We start from the raw sequence: 19,614 nt of genomic DNA on the forward strand, positions 1-19,614 counted from the left end.
ACACTAATTCTTAGGACAATATTACAGATTGGCTCTGTAAAAGACCCTCAAAGAAACAGCAAGTCTGCCCAGCACTCCAGACTGTGACACACATCAACAGTACCATATTCACCTGAAGCAATGTTAATGATCTCCTTAACAATTGCATCCTGAGCCTCTTCATACTCTTCCCTGTTCCTTATATATTCATCATTGATGGCACTCAATTTGCTGTGAACAAAACAAGAGTATTTAGAAGCTGTGATGTTCTGCCTTCACCAACAAGGCCAAACTTTTGGCTTCCCCATCTGAGTCAACACCAAGGGTCCCCACCTGTTTTACCAGCAAGGTTCAGCACAAAGACAAGAAAACACCTGACCTACAATTCATCCACACCAAGACAGCCTCAAGATTAATTCCAAGTCTAAGATCACCCATAAGGGCCAAACCAAAAATTCTAGCATCAACACATGACTCTTAAAAACATCCATGTTTGTTATAGAGCTGCTATGTGGTAAGAACTAGTTCTTAAAACTGAATTTTAAGCAAATTTCTGGCTATTTTGCTACATTTTGCTGCTAAGCAACTGTGTAATTAGCCCAGAGTCCTACAACAGACTTATCAGATCTGAAGGCATTGACTTCTTTCATTTAGTAAAAACCCAAGTTAATTACTGTCACTATGAACAGGTTCTGGTCTTCAGACTAAGGTAAGCTGAAATAAAGAGTTTAAACAAGTTTTTATTCTTCTCAAGCTTGTCTCCTCAACAAAGGACAAGTCTGCAAGACTGAATAAGAAACACACCCAAGTAGTGTGCCCACACTATAGGCAGAAGTCAGTCTTGTGCTTCTCGTACCACCTACAGAAGCAACTATAACTTAACGAAGCACAGAGAAGTCTTTTTTATTAGTGATGCATGGGCTGCTTCACTAAGGGAAAGTAACAGATGACACAGTACAGGTTCTAAGTACATCTTCTCAGTTACAGAAAAGCCTAACTTCATCATACATTTAGATTCACAACATATTTAGAACCAGAAAAAGCTGTTTTACATTTCAGGGATGTTTTTAAAAAATATCTCCTGGGTATATGTTAAAACAAAACGCAATTAAGGTTTACACTTTGTTCAATTAAGTAAATTGGTGCGAAATACACCAACATATTGGCTGGTGTGAACCAATATGTTTGCCCTCCTTTTCAAAGATAAGGACTTATAACTATGAAAGTGAGAGATTAACAGAAAGCAGTCACTACACCATCACACCCAGTGGACAAGAAGCTGAACACAAGCTAGAAGTGTGCCCCTGAGGCAGAGAAGGCCAAGCCCATGCTGGTTGCACTAGAGTGGACCCAGCATGTTGAAGGAAATCATTCTGCCCCTCTATTCAGCACTCCTGAGACAACATCTCTGGTTTTGGGTTCTGTCTTCCCAACACTGAACCTGGAGCAGATGGTCACCACAAAGGCACAAGAGCTGGAGCACACAGCACGCAAGGACTGGGCTGAGAGAGATGCCTGCCCAGGCTGAGAGAATCTGAGGTCAGCCTGGAGGCAACAGACTCTCCTTGGAGGTGCAGAGCAAAAGAAAGAGATCCAGAGATCCCAAGTTTCTGCCAGGAAAATTGTCATTAGATCTGATTAGAAAAGTCTTCATAAATAGTAATTCAGCACTGGAACTTGTGCCCCAAGAGGCTCTGAAAGATACTTAAGACTATGTGCATTTGGGAAAAGCCTTGGGCTACCCCACCTAAGCTTGAAATAAATCTAATTTCCAAGGTGCATCTGCTTCAAGTGAGGGATGAGAAGTAACCTTCAACCTAAGTTATTACCCAATTCTGCTCATGCAACTTTCTACTTCATTTACTCAGTGTAAAAACACTGAAGTACAGAGAAACATCTGTTAACTGATGCAGCCCTTGCTCCTGCTAAAATGCTTTAAAAGAGCTACAATTCAACAAAAAAATACAGACTTTTCAGCTGATCTGTGTCAAAACTGCTGTCCAGACAAGTACACACTGAAACAGCCTCAATGCAATTAGCCTGAAGATTTAAATTTTTTAACAGCTCAATCAAAAGAGCCACAGAACTGAAGTTCAATACACAGGACTAACAGAAATTAGAGAGGATTTGGAACAAAGAGGGGAAAAAATGTAATCACCAACAAAATTCTGCATGTCACATTTGGTGATAAACATAAATAGTTTCTTCCCAACTGCCGCTTGTGTCTGTATAAACACTCACAGTAAAAGCAATTATGATACTTGCTACAGCTAAAACAGAGAAATTAGCCCAAGTCAAAGGGCCAAATAGATAACAGTTGGCAACATAAATGGGGAATGCAGCTTTTAACATAAACTCTATGCCAGTCCTGCTCAATATTTCAATCTGTGAGCCAATCGAAAAGGTGACAATTTGTAGGTAATCCCGTTTATGAGCATAATTATAAAGGAATAATTCTATTACTTTCACAACAGGCTTAAAAAAACTGACCAATATCATCTCCTACCTGTTAGTAAATTTCACACCATTCTTCTGTGTATCAATGATTCCATATTTTGAATTATTACGGAGAGCTTTTTCCTCCTTACAAGTTACTCTAAAGTGATGTCCAAACTGTGAATTGGTCTCTAGTTTGATACTTTTGCCAGCTTCCAAACCTTTCAGATAAAAAGAAAGAAAAAGAAACCAGCTGTGTTATCACAAATCCTGCTCACTAACCCTCAGCTCCCAAGATTTAGCCTCTCTTACATGACCTGATTGAGTAGACTTGCTTTGGTTCTGTACTCTTATGAGAAATACCCAGACCAAACACAAATATATGGATTCATTCTCTGCTCTTAATTTAAAATGCTCTCAAACTGCATATTCAAGTCAGGCTCACAATTATTGTATTGCTATGAATTCTCCAGCAAGGTGAAAAATGCAAGGACACTGCATTGCTGCTGTTAGCACAGCACCTGCACTTTTGTGATCCTTCTACTAAGATAGTTCTGCTACGAGATTTCTCATTCCGTCCCTACACAATCTTGGCTTTCCTTCTCATCCAGGTATCATCTTTACACTAAAAAAAAAAAAATCAAGACAAAAAAAAAAGTGACTTCTTGAAGGTATAACCCAAAATAAGTACAGCATTGCCAATTTTCTTTGCCATGTTTACATTAAAATTTGGTGGCTTTTTCTTAAAGTTCTCTTTCAAAGCCCGATTCATCAGCTGCACATGGAATTTTCTGCATAGGATAATCAACTCTTTAAATGTCTCGTTTGTTTTAAATGTCTCAAATTGCTAATTTGTGAATTACTTTTTGCAAGGAACATGAAAAGAAAACTGAATGGGCACTCAGGATAATGCACTGAAGGGGAAGAAAAAAGTCTCAGTGCAGGTCCTCAAAGAATGTAGAACAGAAGTAGACTTAGCCACAAGTTTGATGAGCTATGGTTCTACAAAATGGATTCTGCAATATATATGATAATTTCTGAAATATTTTGGAATGCTGTTTAAAAAAAAAAAAAAGACTAAATTATAACCCAAAAATCCCTGTTTTCAACAGCTTGTACTGTGACAACCAAAGTCACCCCAACTCAATAATATAATAACACAAACATCTTTTGGATTATTATAAAAACTTAATTTAAAAAATATTTAAAAAACCCTCCTTTTTACCAGTTTTCATCACCTGACTGCAAAACATTTTACAAAGGAGACACAAAGCAAAGGCAGGTCCAAACCCCACCTAGTTCTTTCGCTGCAGTCTTTAGTAGGGACTGCATTTTTTCTTCCAGCTCATTCATCTTCTCTCTTAATTCTGTTAAATTAGGATCAAAAGAAGCCTTGACAAGAAATTCATGATTTTCTACCTAGAGAAAAATAACAAGAAAAAAATTTTATGAACATAGGCAATTAGAAAAAAAAAATCATCTCCCTGACCATACATAGCAAAATTAATTTACTTAATTCACTCAATTTTTTTTATATATCTATATATATTATGTTGTCATGCTCTGTTGTTTGTGATAGTTGGGGTCTGGTTCAACTGCAAAACAAATATATCTCAAATACATGTTTTCTCAGATAATATACTTCATACAAGCAAAATATACCAATTTAACAGACTCCTTTCTGCTGAAATGGAGTTGTCTGCACATTTATTTGCAAACAAATAACCTAGCAGTAGGCAGGGCAAAAAAGGAAGTCAGAGGGAATGAAATTGTCATGTACATAATCTGTCTGCTACCCTGGACTTAGGCAGCTAATCAAGACAGAGTGTAAAAGCATGGGGTGTTTCAAAATAAGAAGCCTTTGGAAACTGAAGTAATTTCTTCCCCAAAAAAGACTCTAGAGATTTAGAAAGAAATCCACATCGTATCACCAAAAATCCTACCAATTTCAACCCAGCTCTTGAGTAGAAGAGCAGATACAGTTCCTTCTAAGCTTAACATTCTCAGAGGCAAGGATGAAGCATGTTGTATTTCATCTTTTTTCTCCCTCTTCCCCGTGCTTCCACTGCCAGGTGGCTATGTACCAAAAGCACCACCAAACTTTGAAGTTGCCCTGACTTGAGGAGGAGGTTGGAGTAGATGGTTTTTCAAAGGCCCCTTATGATTCTGTGATAAATAGGAATGGAAGTGACAGTTTCTCAACTTTTATTACAGCTAGGTAAATGAATAACCATATCCCACGCTTTTTGAACTTAGATGTTTCTTTTTATATTAGAATGGATTATTGACATAATTTAGTTGCTATGACAACCTATCCTTCAATTGCACTCAGAATAGAACTGCGTATTTTATTTGAACTCACTCAGAATCCAAGAGGAATTTCAAGTCAAAGTTCAAATTCTAATATTCATAGGGACAAGATTTATTCTTCTGGTAAAACCAGTGCTGGCTTATCTACAGACATTTTCCAGTACCTTCAAGGAGGGGTGGAGAAAAACCAAACTCAACATGCCAGATTCTATGGGATTTGACTAAAAATAACTGACTTGTTATTCTGTTTAGAAGGACAACAAAACATTTTTAAAGTAGAACCTGAAAAAAAATTTGAAGAGCTGGACTATGAAGGGTGAAGGCTTAAACAGCTGTTAGTTTTAAAGAAAACAGAGTCCCAGGGCATACAAACTGCATCAACAGATGGTCTGTAACTGGTATAAAGCTATAAATTTCTTCATTACCATATATCACAAATTACAGCAACATGTCAATCAAACAAGTCTTTCCATAAACAGTAAAATGCAGTTGATGGATGCACAACACAATACAAAGAAAGACAACACAGCGCTCCTGCCTTTGGAGAAAAGCACGCATGTTCAAAATTTTAAAGCCATTGTAGTTTTCAAAAGTTCAACAAATGGCCCTTCCTAGCATGTCTGGCACATGTTTAGGTAGTTTTCTTATTTCTACAGTCGGCTGAGACCTTCACTCAGGATAAGCCTAATTCCTGGTTAAAAAAAAAGAAAGAAAATCCTAAAAGACTCCCCAGGTAATAAACATAACATGCCTACAATCTAGATTTGAGACATATCACTGTAACTTTAAAAATACAAAGAAGTAGAGAAATGACAAAATTACTTCTTCACTTTTAATACTGATGAGATCTTTAAAAAATAGTTTCAGGTCCACAGCATCATTGCACCCAAAGCATCTTTTCATTGGCTACATAATTTCAGATGGTGGGTGAATATGCTGTTGAGTACCCTGATACACTAATAACAGCTAAATTGCCAGTAGCTATTTAATATAGATGATCAATTAAATTCAGTGCATATAGAGCAGATTGCAAAGCTCAATAAGAAACTTTAATTGCTGAGTAAACCCTGCCCACACAACATTTCATACCTTTTCCAAGTCCAATGTTGTTTCTATCATCTCCAGAAACTTTGAGAAGTCAGAGCAGGTATCAGTAAGAGGTGTTATAAATACAGCCAACAACAACATCTGGTGAGCTCCTGTTAGGAACAAACAAGTAAAATTGTCATTCACAAACCCCCACAGATTTACCAGAATTCACTAATCCAAGATAAACAACACAACTGCTTAGCTGGTTAATTTTTAGAAAGATAGGCTATGACTGTTTCACTGAAACACACGTACCTTTTTCTAAAATTGGCATTATCCCATCTACATTCTGACTGAGCTTGTACCTGTTCTGTCATCTTTGTTCATAACTGGGGGCATTAATTCCCTTCTACTATGAGTAAAAGTACAAACGACGGTAAAAAAGCAAACCTGCTGTCTGAATATTACCAATTCTTGCACATAAGAAGTTGACATTCCTTCTGCAAAAAATGTAGGTCTTATCATCCACACTCACAGTTTTTAATTCTTCTAAATAAAGCATTACCTAATACCAGGAATATTTGGTAATTAAAATATGGACATAGCAACTGAAGTGTATGCTGTCTGCTTTTGTTTTCCACAAAAAAAGACCAGATCTTTTCAGTCACTTCTTTCCACTAGACAGGAAGGCACCAAAATTAACAGAGATACTCTGTAGCAGCAAGTCAAACTGCATAGAACACATATTGGCTGGAAGTCCATGGAACACCAAAAGCATTCAACAGCAATAGCAGTTCACATTGCCAAATTTGTGAAAGAAGTATTTTCTTCAGGTACACATAAGCTACAAATAAACACCTAAATCCAGCAGCCAGCTGTGGAAACATTCTGTCAGTAAATGCATGTTTACATCTTTGCAGCCACTTCAAGTTATGATTTAATCACAGAAAGATTAGCATTATTGACTAGATGATTTACAAAAAATGTCTCAAAATGAATGCAATACTATGACCTTATGCTCACTGAATTATGTACAGAATTATGTTGCTCGCCTCTAATGTTTACAGGCAAGGCTTTGCACAGGAACAGAGAAACACAGAATTAAGCTCTGGCTATTCCAGAACCTCTCAGTTTCTTACCAGACTAAGAAAAAAGTCCTAGCCTTTCCCAAGAAAAATTGCCATAGAAATTTATAGAACAATTGCCACAGAAATTTATAGAAGTTATACCGTGAGGACACAATTACCCAAGTGAATCTCTCCTCTCTCAGTTGAAGTAGAAAGAAAATGTTTGGTTTGATTTCTTTTTCTACTGTGCCTTTTTGCTTCCCCAATCCCCCAACGCCTTTAAAGTGAAAGCTCTAAACTGACTAATATCTATTAATAGAGAAAAAAATTACATATTTTGAGTAATTACTGAACTTGCAAAAATGGAGTCTTCTGCTGACTAAAAATCTTCAAAACCAAGAGATATGAAATAAAGATTGCTTTCAATTCCAAATTTCTTGCTTGCTCACTTAGTATCTTGTGTTTTTTCCCTCCTGTAAGAAGACACATCTAAACCAACCTGTAAAATAAAAGCAGTCAATGAAGAAGGAAGAGACTGAAGAGAAGAAAAAGTTTCATGCCCATTCTTCCAAATGGGCTTAGCAGTTCCCAGTGCTCCAGCTAACAGAATACACAATGAAATGATCCTCACAATTCTTGAATCAATGAAAAATGATTGTGCTTGGACTTAAAGTAGCAATTTTAATTTATTTTTTTGAAAGGAGTAAGTTGGGAAGTACCATGATGCCATTCCATTATTTAACCTTGAAGGGTACATTTCAGATGTACCTTTCAGACCGGAGGAAGATGTCACATCCAAAAGTTAGAATCTATTGATTTATCAAGTAAATAAAATACAAATGTATTTACATGCAGGTCAAACTGATACACTGCAAAATATATTTGCACTTTTAATCAAACTTTAAACTCTGTATGCAGAACTTGACGGAAGTAAAACAGTGGAGTCAGCGAATAATGAGGATTTACAAAAGTTATATGCATACGCTTTTCTTAAAACACCTGGAGTTATGAGAATATGAGCAAGAAACACCACTGAAAAATTTTAAATCAAACTCCAACATGTCTTGCACCTGTATTCATAAACTCCTAGGAAAGATGCATAGCACAAAAAGTCCTCTTTTGCACCTACTCAACATTATTAGGATGGAAACTAATCACTGAGAAAAAGACTAACAGAGCTATGCACCATCAAAAGCAGAAATGCATATTGATCACAAAGCCTATCTGAGCCCAGGTGCAGTTTTTAATTTAAACCATAATTTACTTACTGAAGCACAGACAAGTGTTTATTACACAAGTTAAAGACTTGACTATTAATATGGTTTTAAAATGTTGTCTGACAATTAAAATAAAACACTAATCTTCAGACTTGAAACACACAGTTCATTTGGCAGCAAAATGACACTACTCTATCCAGGAAAACACACAAATCCCGATGACTAAGTGCACCAGTCATTTTGATAGTGCAATGGAAAGCAGGATAAAAGGAAAAGAACAATGGAAATTGGGATAAAATATAGTATAGGTTTACTATGGGCAGATAATATCCATATAGTGTAACATCTGTCTGAAATACCAAATGCCTGAGACAAAGGGGACTCTGCAGACCTAGTTTGGGCTGTTCTAAAAGCTTTCAGCATGGTGTTACAGGAGGTGCCAAGGTGCAAGATCTATGGTTTATGCCATGACCAGAGTGCAGATAAAGAGGACACACTTGCAAAAGATGAGCAAGCTGAAAGGACATCAGTTCCTCCAGGGCTCACAGAAGCATTCATCTTATTAAGATGTGTGAATTCAAATTAATGCACAAAAGTAGGCTGTTTATAAATGTCACTAAAATACACAGTATGGAAGATATCACTAGATTATACTGGAATAAGATACATCAGAAATAGATCAACACCTTGAAAACTGGGCTAATAGAAATGAAGTAAAATGTAACACTGAGTAAGATGACACATTGATGGATAAATGTGTTTCCACTATGAGTAAGGGAATAATCACTTGGATAAGACAAAGGATGGGAAACAGCCAAGTTTGATAACAACACTGCTGTAACACACCAGTGCAACAGTCTGGGAAAGAACAGGGCTGAAACAAAAAGTCACTGTATACACTACGGTAAAAATACAACTGAAACCCAACACACAACTCCTGTATCTTGCATATTTACAGACTTAAAGACTGTTTGTTTGAGATAGGAAGGAAGATGCTTGAGCAGCTTCTTGAAAACAAATCTTGTAAGGACCCAAATTTCATGCCCCAGCAATCTGAGTAATGAACAACTGCTCCCTTTTGCCAGCTAGAGCAAAATGATTTGATGACTCAGAGTTCTTTCCCATCTTATGCAGACTTCTTATGGCTAAACCAGAAAAAAGTCATCTTCACTCATCACCCCCCTTTCACAGGTTTCACCATCCATAAAAAAAAGTATTTCAGCAAAACAATGCTTCATGCTGAGGGAAAGGCAGTCACAGCTGATAACTTTGTGGTTGTTCTGTATGTCCAGAGTTGCTCTAAATGCCCATAGCCATTCATAGGCAAGGGAGATCTAAAACTGGCACATAGAATTGTCAAAAATCTTTCTGATTTTCCATCCCTTGATGAGTTAAAACATTCTGTATAGTCAGAAACAGAAGAATCACCACATCCAGACTGAATTACTCATGTACATTGAAAATTACCAGACCATTCATACACTTTGAACAGGTGGTACAAGTACAAAGAAAAATAAAAATAACACGACATCTATTTTAAACTATCTTTAATATACTGCTGGTGATTGCCCTACTAAGTCCAACTGATTCATGTGCAGAACAAGAACCTTTTGCAGTCTATTAACTTTTCCATATGGTGAGCTTAGCAGTTTGCCTTACACAGCTTGCTCCTCAAAACTCTAAAAATGGAATTGCTTTCCCACCCCAACGTTATGACAGAGGAACTCTGTTGATCCAAATGGCAACTAATATAAAAAGAAGTAAAGACAGGAAGCCAGCATTCTGAACTAACACCTCAGTATAGGATGGGAATCCAAGAGCTCCATGTCAAGGCTAAAACAAGAAGAGTCTGTTTGGAAAAGCCAAATGGACATGACTGAGGCAGCTAAAAAAGTGGCACGGCTCTTTAAGAACAAAAACAAAAGAAAAAGTTACATCTGTCAGTTCCTTCAGAGTTTCAGATCTTAAAGTGCTCTTGGAAATAACGCAGCCAGTGAGCAAAAATTGATTTAAGATTAATACTGTAGAAGTTTCATTATTTGAAGTTGTAAAACTGTAACACAGAAAAGTATAAGACACTGGGTAGCTTTATGTTATACTCAAATAGAGGAAAGATATTTTTGAAACCATACCATTTCAAATAACATTTGTTTTTAAGGTTTCGGTGCTTGCTTTACACAAAGGGAATTTCTAACAAATTAATGGGCTTCTACAAAAATGAGCTCTCTGGTAGATTAGAACTGCTATTGCTAAATTGAATCACCCCCTTGTTATGCTGATCTTATTCTGCATTTTTGTGGTAACACACAGAAAAGGGAAAAAAAAAAATAGCAGCTTTTGTACTTTCTAGACTTGATTGTCACAGCATTGTGCTTCCCACTAATGAGGACTGGAAGAAATCCTGCCATGTTACTTGCATCAAATACAGGAGCATTATGATTTTTTTAAAAAGCCACTTAAGTTATACCACTAATACTTAAACTGGGGGGATTTTGTGTTTAATTACAACCCAAAGTGGATGACAACACTATTGTATGAATGGTATCTTGTTTGTAAGATGACAATACTCACACAGTTGACCAGGAATTCCTAGAGACAAGTCTGTGTCAAAGATTCCCACACCATCACCCAACAGTTTAAGCACCCCAGCTATACACTAATTGGAACACATTCTCCTGCAAAGATTTGTCTATGAATATTTTTATGTACCTGATTGGCATTTCAGAATTTCAGCTCATTTAAGATTCAAATGTGTTTAAACTTTATTCCGGCAACAAAAAACACAGGGAAAAAAAGTAATCTTTGGAAATCCACATTCTATTTCTTTGCATCATCAGTATGCTACAAAACATTGAGAACTGATGGGGGTAGCATTACCTTCATGTTTTTCTAGTGCTTCTACAACATTAGGCAGTTGATTGATAGCCTGGTACATTCGGTAACAGTCTTGTAAGTTTGCTGCTTGTCTCTGAAATTTCTTTGCCAGCCGGTTGAGGTCTGGAAAGCGACGTAACAGATCTTCTTGAAGGCACTGACGTAGTTCTGGATCCATCACAAAAGCTTCAACCAAATTCAATCTACATAAGAAAATCACAGCCATAATTAGCATGATCTGCAATTCTTTTATGTCGTCAGTTATCTGATAGTTTCTATCTGTACTTTCTCTATGGCTGTATCCACTGGACAGCCTCCCTGGTGAAAAAAACCCAAAAGAAAACAGGACAACGCATGAGCTGTGAAAGCAAGGAGATTTCACCTATGTCAAGCCTCTGTCACTTTGAACAGTCACTTTGAACCCTTTGAACAGAGTTAAGGTTAGGGTTAGGGTTTCTAATGAACAGCACTGGAGTGCAATTGCTCCAAATGCAAATACCAACATCTATCCTGTCGGCAAAGCTGACTGAGAATTGACTTTGAGATTCTCTATCAAAAAAGTCTTCCAGTAGTCTATGGAAGAAGAGGTATTAAGTAGGAATAAAAACCCCACTACTGGCAGGCACCTCTGTGCACTGACTGCTCCAACCTCTGCTCAAAGCAGGGTCACAGCTAAAGCCAACTGCCCAGGATGGTGTCCAGGCACATTCTGGGCATTCCCAAGGATGATCCCAGTGTCAACCCCTGGAACACAGCCCCAGTGACTGATCTCCATGGGCACTTCATGCCCCTGAGCCTGGCAGCTGGAGTTTTCAGTCCACCACACTGTACTGATCCAGTCCCCGCTTTGTGAGATGTAACAAGAGACAGTGACAGCTCAAGTCCACAATAAGCAACATTTCCTGCTCTTCCCTTATCCAGCCATCTAGTTATTTATTGCAGAAAGGTATTGGGTTAGCCAGCCATAATTTTCCCTCTGTAAATCCATGCCAACTTTCTCCAAACTACTGTTTGTCTCATTGCAGGCATTGTGGGACTGTGTTCTTATCAAAGAGGGTACTGTCTGCCAGCCTTGTCACCACAGACTCTCAGCTTGCCTTCCCTTGCTGTTGCTCTCTGATATTGTGGTTTGTATTTTGCTGGGATTTTTTTCTGGTTTTTTTTTTGGGTTTTTTTTAATTTTAGGTATGGGGATTTTTTAATAGTGAAATGCACCTCAGTAAGAAGTGATGGAGCATTAAACTGTATTTCTCCACTAGAATGCAAGCAAATTTTCATACATTTCTTTGGGGTTTTTGCATCAGTTAATATCGCCATCTCTATACATTTTGCATTTGCAGTTAAAAAAAGAAGTCGGATATTGTTAATTTTGGAACACCGGGGAGGTCAGTGTTCTTTGATCACACTTTCAGAATACCAAGGAAGAGCTCTGCCTCCTTCAGAGACCTCAACATATTACATACTGTACAGATTTCTGGTTAATAATATCTATCAATATCTTTGCTTGAGCAGAGAAGTTAATTTTATCTAGAGACATGCAAGCAAAGAAAGGACAGCTTTCACCACCACATTATTCCTGCTGGTTTGCTTTCTGGCAGGAAAATGCATTTGTTTCAATTACAGTAACATCTGCATTTGCAAACTGCATTGGAAATGACAATTTTTTGTCATTCTGACAGCAGTAATCTCCACATTACACACTGCAGTGCTCTGCAGAGTGCCAGACACTGGCAACAGTACACAGGGGTTAACACAGTCCACTGCCTCAAGTAATTAGCAAAGACAGCCCGGAAACAAAGGCTTTGGCTAAAGCAACACAAGAGGTAGAGAGCCCTGGACAGGTAGTGGCACATTTCTGTATACAAAAAAAATTCCAAAGGAATGTCTTTCTGTTTCAAAAAGTATTCTACCCCCACGCTCCAATGAATCTTCTGTATTATAACAAAAAGCAATGAAAAAAGATGAGAGAAGGATCCTACCTCGATGTTTATCCAGTCAACTACAGCTTTAATACATAAATTTAGAGACTGACATTACTGACACGTAAGGCTGCTTTACTTCCAAAAGAAACACTGAAATTTCAGCATGTACACAGAGCTTGTCAGAAGTAGACAGGGATATACTGAAGATACCTACTGCAAGAACACAGAACAAGACTTGTATGAGAACATCACAAAGGCCAAACAATTTTCCATTCTGATCCTTGTTGGTGTTTCTGAGCACGATTTCTAGCTTTCAGACTTCTGTCAAATTGTTTGGAGGAATAACAAGAATTACATGATCTTGTCACAGCAGATACATTGCCATGTTTGTTACAAATCCCTTCAAGTTACCGAGCAGACCTCGCTTACGACTCACATCACAAACTTCTCTCAGAAGCGCCAGTGGCAACCTGTGACCAAATATAGCTTTTCAAGACCAGATATTGTCTAAATATTAAAGGAAAAAAAGCAATGAGAACTGAACCAAACTAAAGACACCTGAAACAATTGCTTAACAGCCTCAATACGAGCTCACTAACCAGATGTCCTCCTTCCCCCCCTAAGGTATTAGAGAAGGAACCAACTTGCCAACATGAACCTCCTCACAGGAAACAAGCAGCTCAGTCATTTCTAGTCCTGTAATCTGGAAGCAACTCCTTTGGCAAAAACTAAACAGGATTTTCTGTAAGTTTCTCCATTTAGCATACCCATGTATTCCTACTGTTACCTTCCTTGGCCTTTAGCAGTTGTAGTCATGGCAAACACACAAGAGGTTATACTACCCTGATGTTAAGTCCTCTCACTTCCCAGGCATTATGCAAGATTTGTAAACTTATTTATTATTTCTCCATTATCAAAATACCACTACACCATCAACCCATAAGAAGGAAATAGTTGCAAATACCTTCAAGTTTTATTATGAGGAAAATTGCAGGAATTTCCTGTTTAAAACAACCTTCCTTCACTTAAAAAAATCACCAGGAAGAAAGCAAGATACATTTGGAATGTTTATCCATTACCAAAGTGAATTTAAATCCAGAAAAATCCTATCCATTCCTGCAGCAAGAAACAAGAGTTTTCTGGGTTTATCCAACATCCTTAAACTACTGACTACTCCATGATTTCAACTTTGAAATTTCAAGTATAAAAACGACTTTTTTTCTTATTTTGATGACCAATTTCACACACACAAGAATGTGCAAAACTCAAGCTCACCATCAACATCAGATCCTATCTTGCCCTCTCATGGCTTATTTTTAAAGTCAGAGAACTTAAATTCTCTTCCAAGAGGTCCTCAGAAAAGCAGTAATCCCAGCATATGGATATAAGCACAGAATCACTACTGAAAACTTAATAAATTTTGCACAGCTGCTCTAAGTCATTCAAGAACATCTCAAGCACTGCTTCTATAGTCTTCAGCTTATCTTTACCAGGATCTAGATTTATTTTTTTCCTGCTTGTGCCTTTTGCACAAACCCTTCACTTTCATCCCACGACTCCCTCAGCTTGTTCAACAGCCTCTTGGATAAGACCTGTCAAAGGCGTTTTGAAAGCTCTAATTTATCTTTTTCCCCTCCTCTTTTGTCCACAATGACAAGTTCAAAGAGTTCTCAAATCAGCATGAACAATTTTCCTCTGCCAAAACCATGATAATTAGACTAACATTTCATGACCTCCCTGGTACTGTTCTATCGTCCCCCCTACATTTGCCAGCCACAAAAATACATCTGACAGGTTTGTGTTCATGCCACATTTTGCATAACGATTTCCTGTTGGTAAGAATACATACAAGGTTGCTGAACAGAAAGGTAATGCAACCATAAGCCATGAATAATGCTCACAAGCAATAATGAAATCAAATGACAAGTTGTTTTTAATAGAAGAAAAAAAGGAAATACAAAAATAAACAATTTTTTAAAATCCAAGAAAGTGTAACCAAACAACAGCTGACAACACTAGAAAACTCATTTCTGCCACACAGCCAAAAGGAAAGGAAAATAGGGCAAAACTTTCCACCACAGATCTGAGGCAGCACAGTCAAGATAACAGAAACAATAAGTAGTGAAACCACACTAGAACATAAAGGAAATCTCTGTTACAAGACAGTTATTTAAATTTGCAAATAAAACCACAAAAACAGCAAACAAGACAGCAGCTAATGCAACTGAAAATCAACACAAGCATCTTTCTTGAATTTGTAAACATTAACCACCTTTTATTCCTGCTATGCATAACCACGGCTATTTACCAGCTTTGAATTCTGTGCACTAACAGGCATCACTAGCCTCAGTGTGCCTTGGGAGACAGAGAGAGGAAAAAACCCACTCACCTCCAAGTTTCTGTTGGATATTCTGGAATCCAACTCAAAACATTCCATCTTCTGCCCAGTTTTACTGTTAATACGAGACATCTCTTGAACTACTGACAAAAGGGCAACATACCACGCACACACACAGCAAATGACAACAAAAATCTGTTTTCAGTCTAATATATGTCACTTTCCCAAGCCTCAACACACTGTTTCCATTCCACTGATGTTTTATATCACATTTGACATCAGAAAAGACTGCTTCTTCCCTTGCTACACCTATGCAGCATTTTTCATCACCATTTTAAGGTGCCTCAACACAGATGTTGTCAGGAGGGTTTAATTATACCTCTAGGTCTTTACACAAATAATCACAGTTTAAGTGAACAGGAAAACATTACCCATGCCAGATTTGTATAGTTTTTATGAAGAAAGAAAATAATTCAGTGTGCAGAAATAATAACTAAACTAACAGACTAAAATCAAATACCACAGTTAGAAGGAATGGAGTTTTTATAATGCCTAAACAGGATCGGCCAGCACAAAAACAACAACAAAAGAAAAATAAACAAACAAAAAACACACAAAACAAAAACATAAACAAAAAAAAACCACACAAAAAAAATACCCCAAAACCAAAACAACTTTCTAAAAAGCCAGTGTGTAATAAGATTAGTTATAAAGCACCTAAAATTTTAATCTCTCCTCCACCAACATCCCACAAAACCCTGGACAGCTCTGCACCTCTCTGTGCATGCAGGAAAGAAAACACTTCCCTCAAGCATCTGTTCTCAGAAAAAGGACTCTGAGGGGTTCTTTTATGATTTCATGAAACTGGGATCCATATGTAATCACTAGTACATACTTAATGAGTAATATATATTTAGTTATTACTTTAGGGTAGTGACTTTAAATCCCAATTACTCATAGGTGTTTTCAGAAAAAAACTGTACTAACTAAAAATTCCACATAACACAAAGAAAAAAGTGTTAACACTGAAATAAATCAAGAATGCACTCTCTTACAGGAGAAGCTGACTTACTTTAAGACTTTAAAATCTGTAACTCCCCTGACTATCTAACAGCTGAGTCTTCTGAAGAGCACACATTTGTATTCTCTACCTGCTAAAGGATTTCTTTGACTGCAGATTAAGACCAACTTTCCAGTCCAAGTGTTCTGTTTGGATTATGCAGAATTTTAATCAAGAAATACCACCTATAAAATCAGCATATTAAGGACTGCTTTAAAATACACTGAGACTTTCATCTCACCACAAGTTTCAGAATATGCACAGCTGTATCAGTTTAATTTCATGTTTTCTTTATACAAAGGAAAGTGGAAAAACAACTCATGTACCATTATTTTGTTTCCCTCGGGTTTCTTTCAAACTCAGATCTCTTCTTAATCCAAAGTAGCCAAAGCAAATCCTCCCTGGATGTAGTTAACCTAGACATGTAAAATGATACCCACCACCTTAGCTGTTCTAATTGGGTTTTCTTTTTCACACAAGGCACACAGTATTTTAACACCCTGGAGGAAGCCCAGACTACAGCAAGTTTCTGTAGTTGGTAAGTACTGAGGTTTTGTTGTTTTTTTTCCCACCAGTAATAAGCAAGGCACTGACCTAAGTTCCCTTTATGAACTTCTCCTGGTGATCAAGTCGTTCCCTAGACAATCATCTCTCTCCCAAAAATCAGCCATAATCCAGTTCACTGCCTCAGGTAAGCAGTAGAGACCTTAAATTTACAAAGCTCTTTTCATGCCAAAGAAGTTCTGTATGCTTTACAGCCTTTGAAGTATTAAGGCAGACAGACACATATTGGCACATGGGAGCCTAGATCAGAAATCTGAATCCTAATACTGAGAATTACTTCAGTAATTCAGCACACAGCAGCATAAAAATCACACTGACCATCCCAGGTCATTTTGCCTCAGACAATCAGAGCTGTTGCATACATTAATAAAAATAACATCCAAAATTTCTCAGACAAGAACAAAGAAGTAACAATGCAAAACAGCTAGGCAACCCACGCATGCTTTTGGAAGTGCTCAGTTATGCACAAAAGACTTTTTTTTTATGAAACTGGAGCGGTCTTTGCAAACAATTAGAAATAAATGTAACACAAACCCTTAGGAATAAAGAACCAGCAGCTTCAGAGAGACTAATACCATCAAAAGCCATTTTATTTTAGTCATACATCATAGGCTCAGGATCACTGATCTCAATCCCCACTCAGCTCATGCTGGAGCCTTTGCACAGAAGTTGCTCTGCTTTCTGGCAGCAAGTCTCCTGCTGATGGCAACATTACCCAAGCCACAGGAACAGCCTTGGAAGGGGCTCCTCACAGGCACTGGTTTTCCCAGTACTCTGAAGACACTAGATTTGAATGCAGGTTTTTTGATTTGACCAGAATGTTGCTTTCTGGATGAACTGCACACATACCTCTCCAGCACTTCTTACATATGAGACAGAATATCCCAAGCAAGGGGTCGAAATATTACTGCTGTTTTAATGAAATTTTAATGAAATTTGGCTATACAATAAATAGCATTCAGGGTCCAAAATCTTGTGTCTGACTATCACAAGCTGTTCACCTGAGCAAGCTCTTCTCCAGCTCACCTAAATTGGTATGGACACACAAGAGCCCATAATCCAGAAGCAGACAATCTAGGCAATGCCAAGACACTCAGGTGAGAGGCTTGTGCCCAGGTAGTCAAGACTTCTTCCTACTGTCTGTCAAAACAAGAGCAGCCTGCACCTCCATAGGGATTTCCCTCCACACTAAATGGCTCAAGATCTCTTTCCCACCTGCCCCTGCCCAAACACTGCAGCCTTGTCATTGTTTCCTCTTGCCACGTGAGCACAAAGTTGGTTTTGTTTCCTCAGTTAGCATGCTATGAATGCTTCTGTATTATCAAATTACTTCACAGCTTCCCACCCTGGAAACCACTGCCACAACCTAAACACCTCCAAAAAGCTAAACTAAAATACAGCTACTCATAAAAGAAAACTTTGAAGACAACAGTGAGAAAATACAACAGTGTATATTCTTCCTCAATTCAGAATTTGAAGTGCATTACTGTTTTATGTGAGAGATGTGAAATTACAGGCTTTTAACAAATGAGAAGATCTTGTATAATACAGTGGATCAACAGAAACAGCAAACCAGGAACAAAACCCCAGGGGGATGCATTTCACAGTTCACCTGCAATGTCTGTGCTCTTACAAAGACAATGCTATCACGCCAGTAAGATTACAGCATTCCTTGGACTCCAATGATCTCCCTAGCTTCTTAAAAGATTTTGTAATCATTCACAGTTCTAGGCTCAAACAGAGTTTCAGAACTTCCCCTCTGCCAAAACAAAAAAGTCAAGAGAGACCAAACATGCCCTGGCTCAGTGGTAGTTGAAAAGCTGTCCTGCTCTTTTACACAGACAAGCCACCAAGAGTGAAAGAACAAAACCTGGCAGCCTGGGAAAGGCAGCTGTGGGTACCTCAGCCTGACACTGAGGGTGACGCTCCCAGTTGCAGCCCCCTCATAAAGTAAACATCTTCATTTGTTGTGGCTATGTTTGCTCTTCACCACTGGCTCCCCTGAGCTGCCTCACCCTGAGGAAGCCCTGCCAGCTGTGGGCAAGCCCAGATGTCCTGATGTTGGCCTAAACTGGTTAGGAAATTATGCCCTCAGTGCCACCAACGCTGCCAAGCTGGCAGAAAGCAGCACTGCCACCGCAAGTGTGAGACAGGGCTGCTACCTACTGCTCTTCTACCTGCCACACTCTCTCCCTCCAGTTTTAAATGAACTAATCCAAGGGATCTGCAGGCACATATCTGAACCCCTCAGAATGTATTTAGCACTAACAACTGGCTTTCACTCCATTATAACAGTGCAGCTCTTTGGAACCCGCTGCTATTGTCTTTTAATCTTAAATTTAACTTGAAGAGACCATGAATATCCTATTTCTCGCAGCCCTGTTGAAGTATAATCCCTTGTAATACGGAGTCCAAGGTTTGAAGAGTAGCTTTAAACCCTAGGAGAGCCACAGAAATCAAACTGCACACACTTTACAGAGCTCTGGGTACAGAATGTGCTACTAAAGCAGCTGGACAGATCAGGCTGCCTGCTGTTAAACCTGTAGTATTAAGCAATATAAGAGAAAGCCACATTCAAATATCAGTCTGATGCCTTTTCTAGCTTTCTTAATTAGTCCCTAAACCATCCTACCATGATAACAATAATGGATATTTCTAACTTCGTGACAGTCCATTAACAGATATATTTTGTAATTCAAATAAATGCAGTCTTCCAAATAAACACACTCCTCTATATCAGTTATATTTATGTAACATAATATTAATATGGATCAGGAAAGCAATGGATTCTTTACCCCCTTACATGAATTTATGAATA

At 38.0% G+C, this 19,614-nt stretch overlaps 1 protein-coding gene across 1 annotated transcript in view; it reads right to left on the minus strand.

Moving 5' to 3' along the window:
• The window catches only part of MSH2 (mutS homolog 2), a 44,654-nt gene that overhangs the window by 9,548 nt on the left and 15,492 nt on the right, over positions 1-19,614 (minus strand). The window contains exons 7-11 of the mRNA XM_015622875.2: positions 10,916-11,115; positions 5,815-5,924; positions 3,711-3,834; positions 2,486-2,636; positions 113-210 (exon numbers count right to left, since the gene is read on the minus strand). Of these exons, the coding sequence (XP_015478361.1) occupies positions 113-210; positions 2,486-2,636; positions 3,711-3,834; positions 5,815-5,924; positions 10,916-11,115 (683 nt within the window). The remainder of the gene's footprint in view (positions 1-112; positions 211-2,485; positions 2,637-3,710; positions 3,835-5,814; positions 5,925-10,915; positions 11,116-19,614) is intronic.

This window comes from Parus major, chromosome 3, assembly GCF_001522545.3.
Source record: "Parus major isolate Abel chromosome 3, Parus_major1.1, whole genome shotgun sequence".
Classification (NCBI taxonomy): domain Eukaryota; kingdom Metazoa; phylum Chordata; class Aves; order Passeriformes; family Paridae; genus Parus; species Parus major.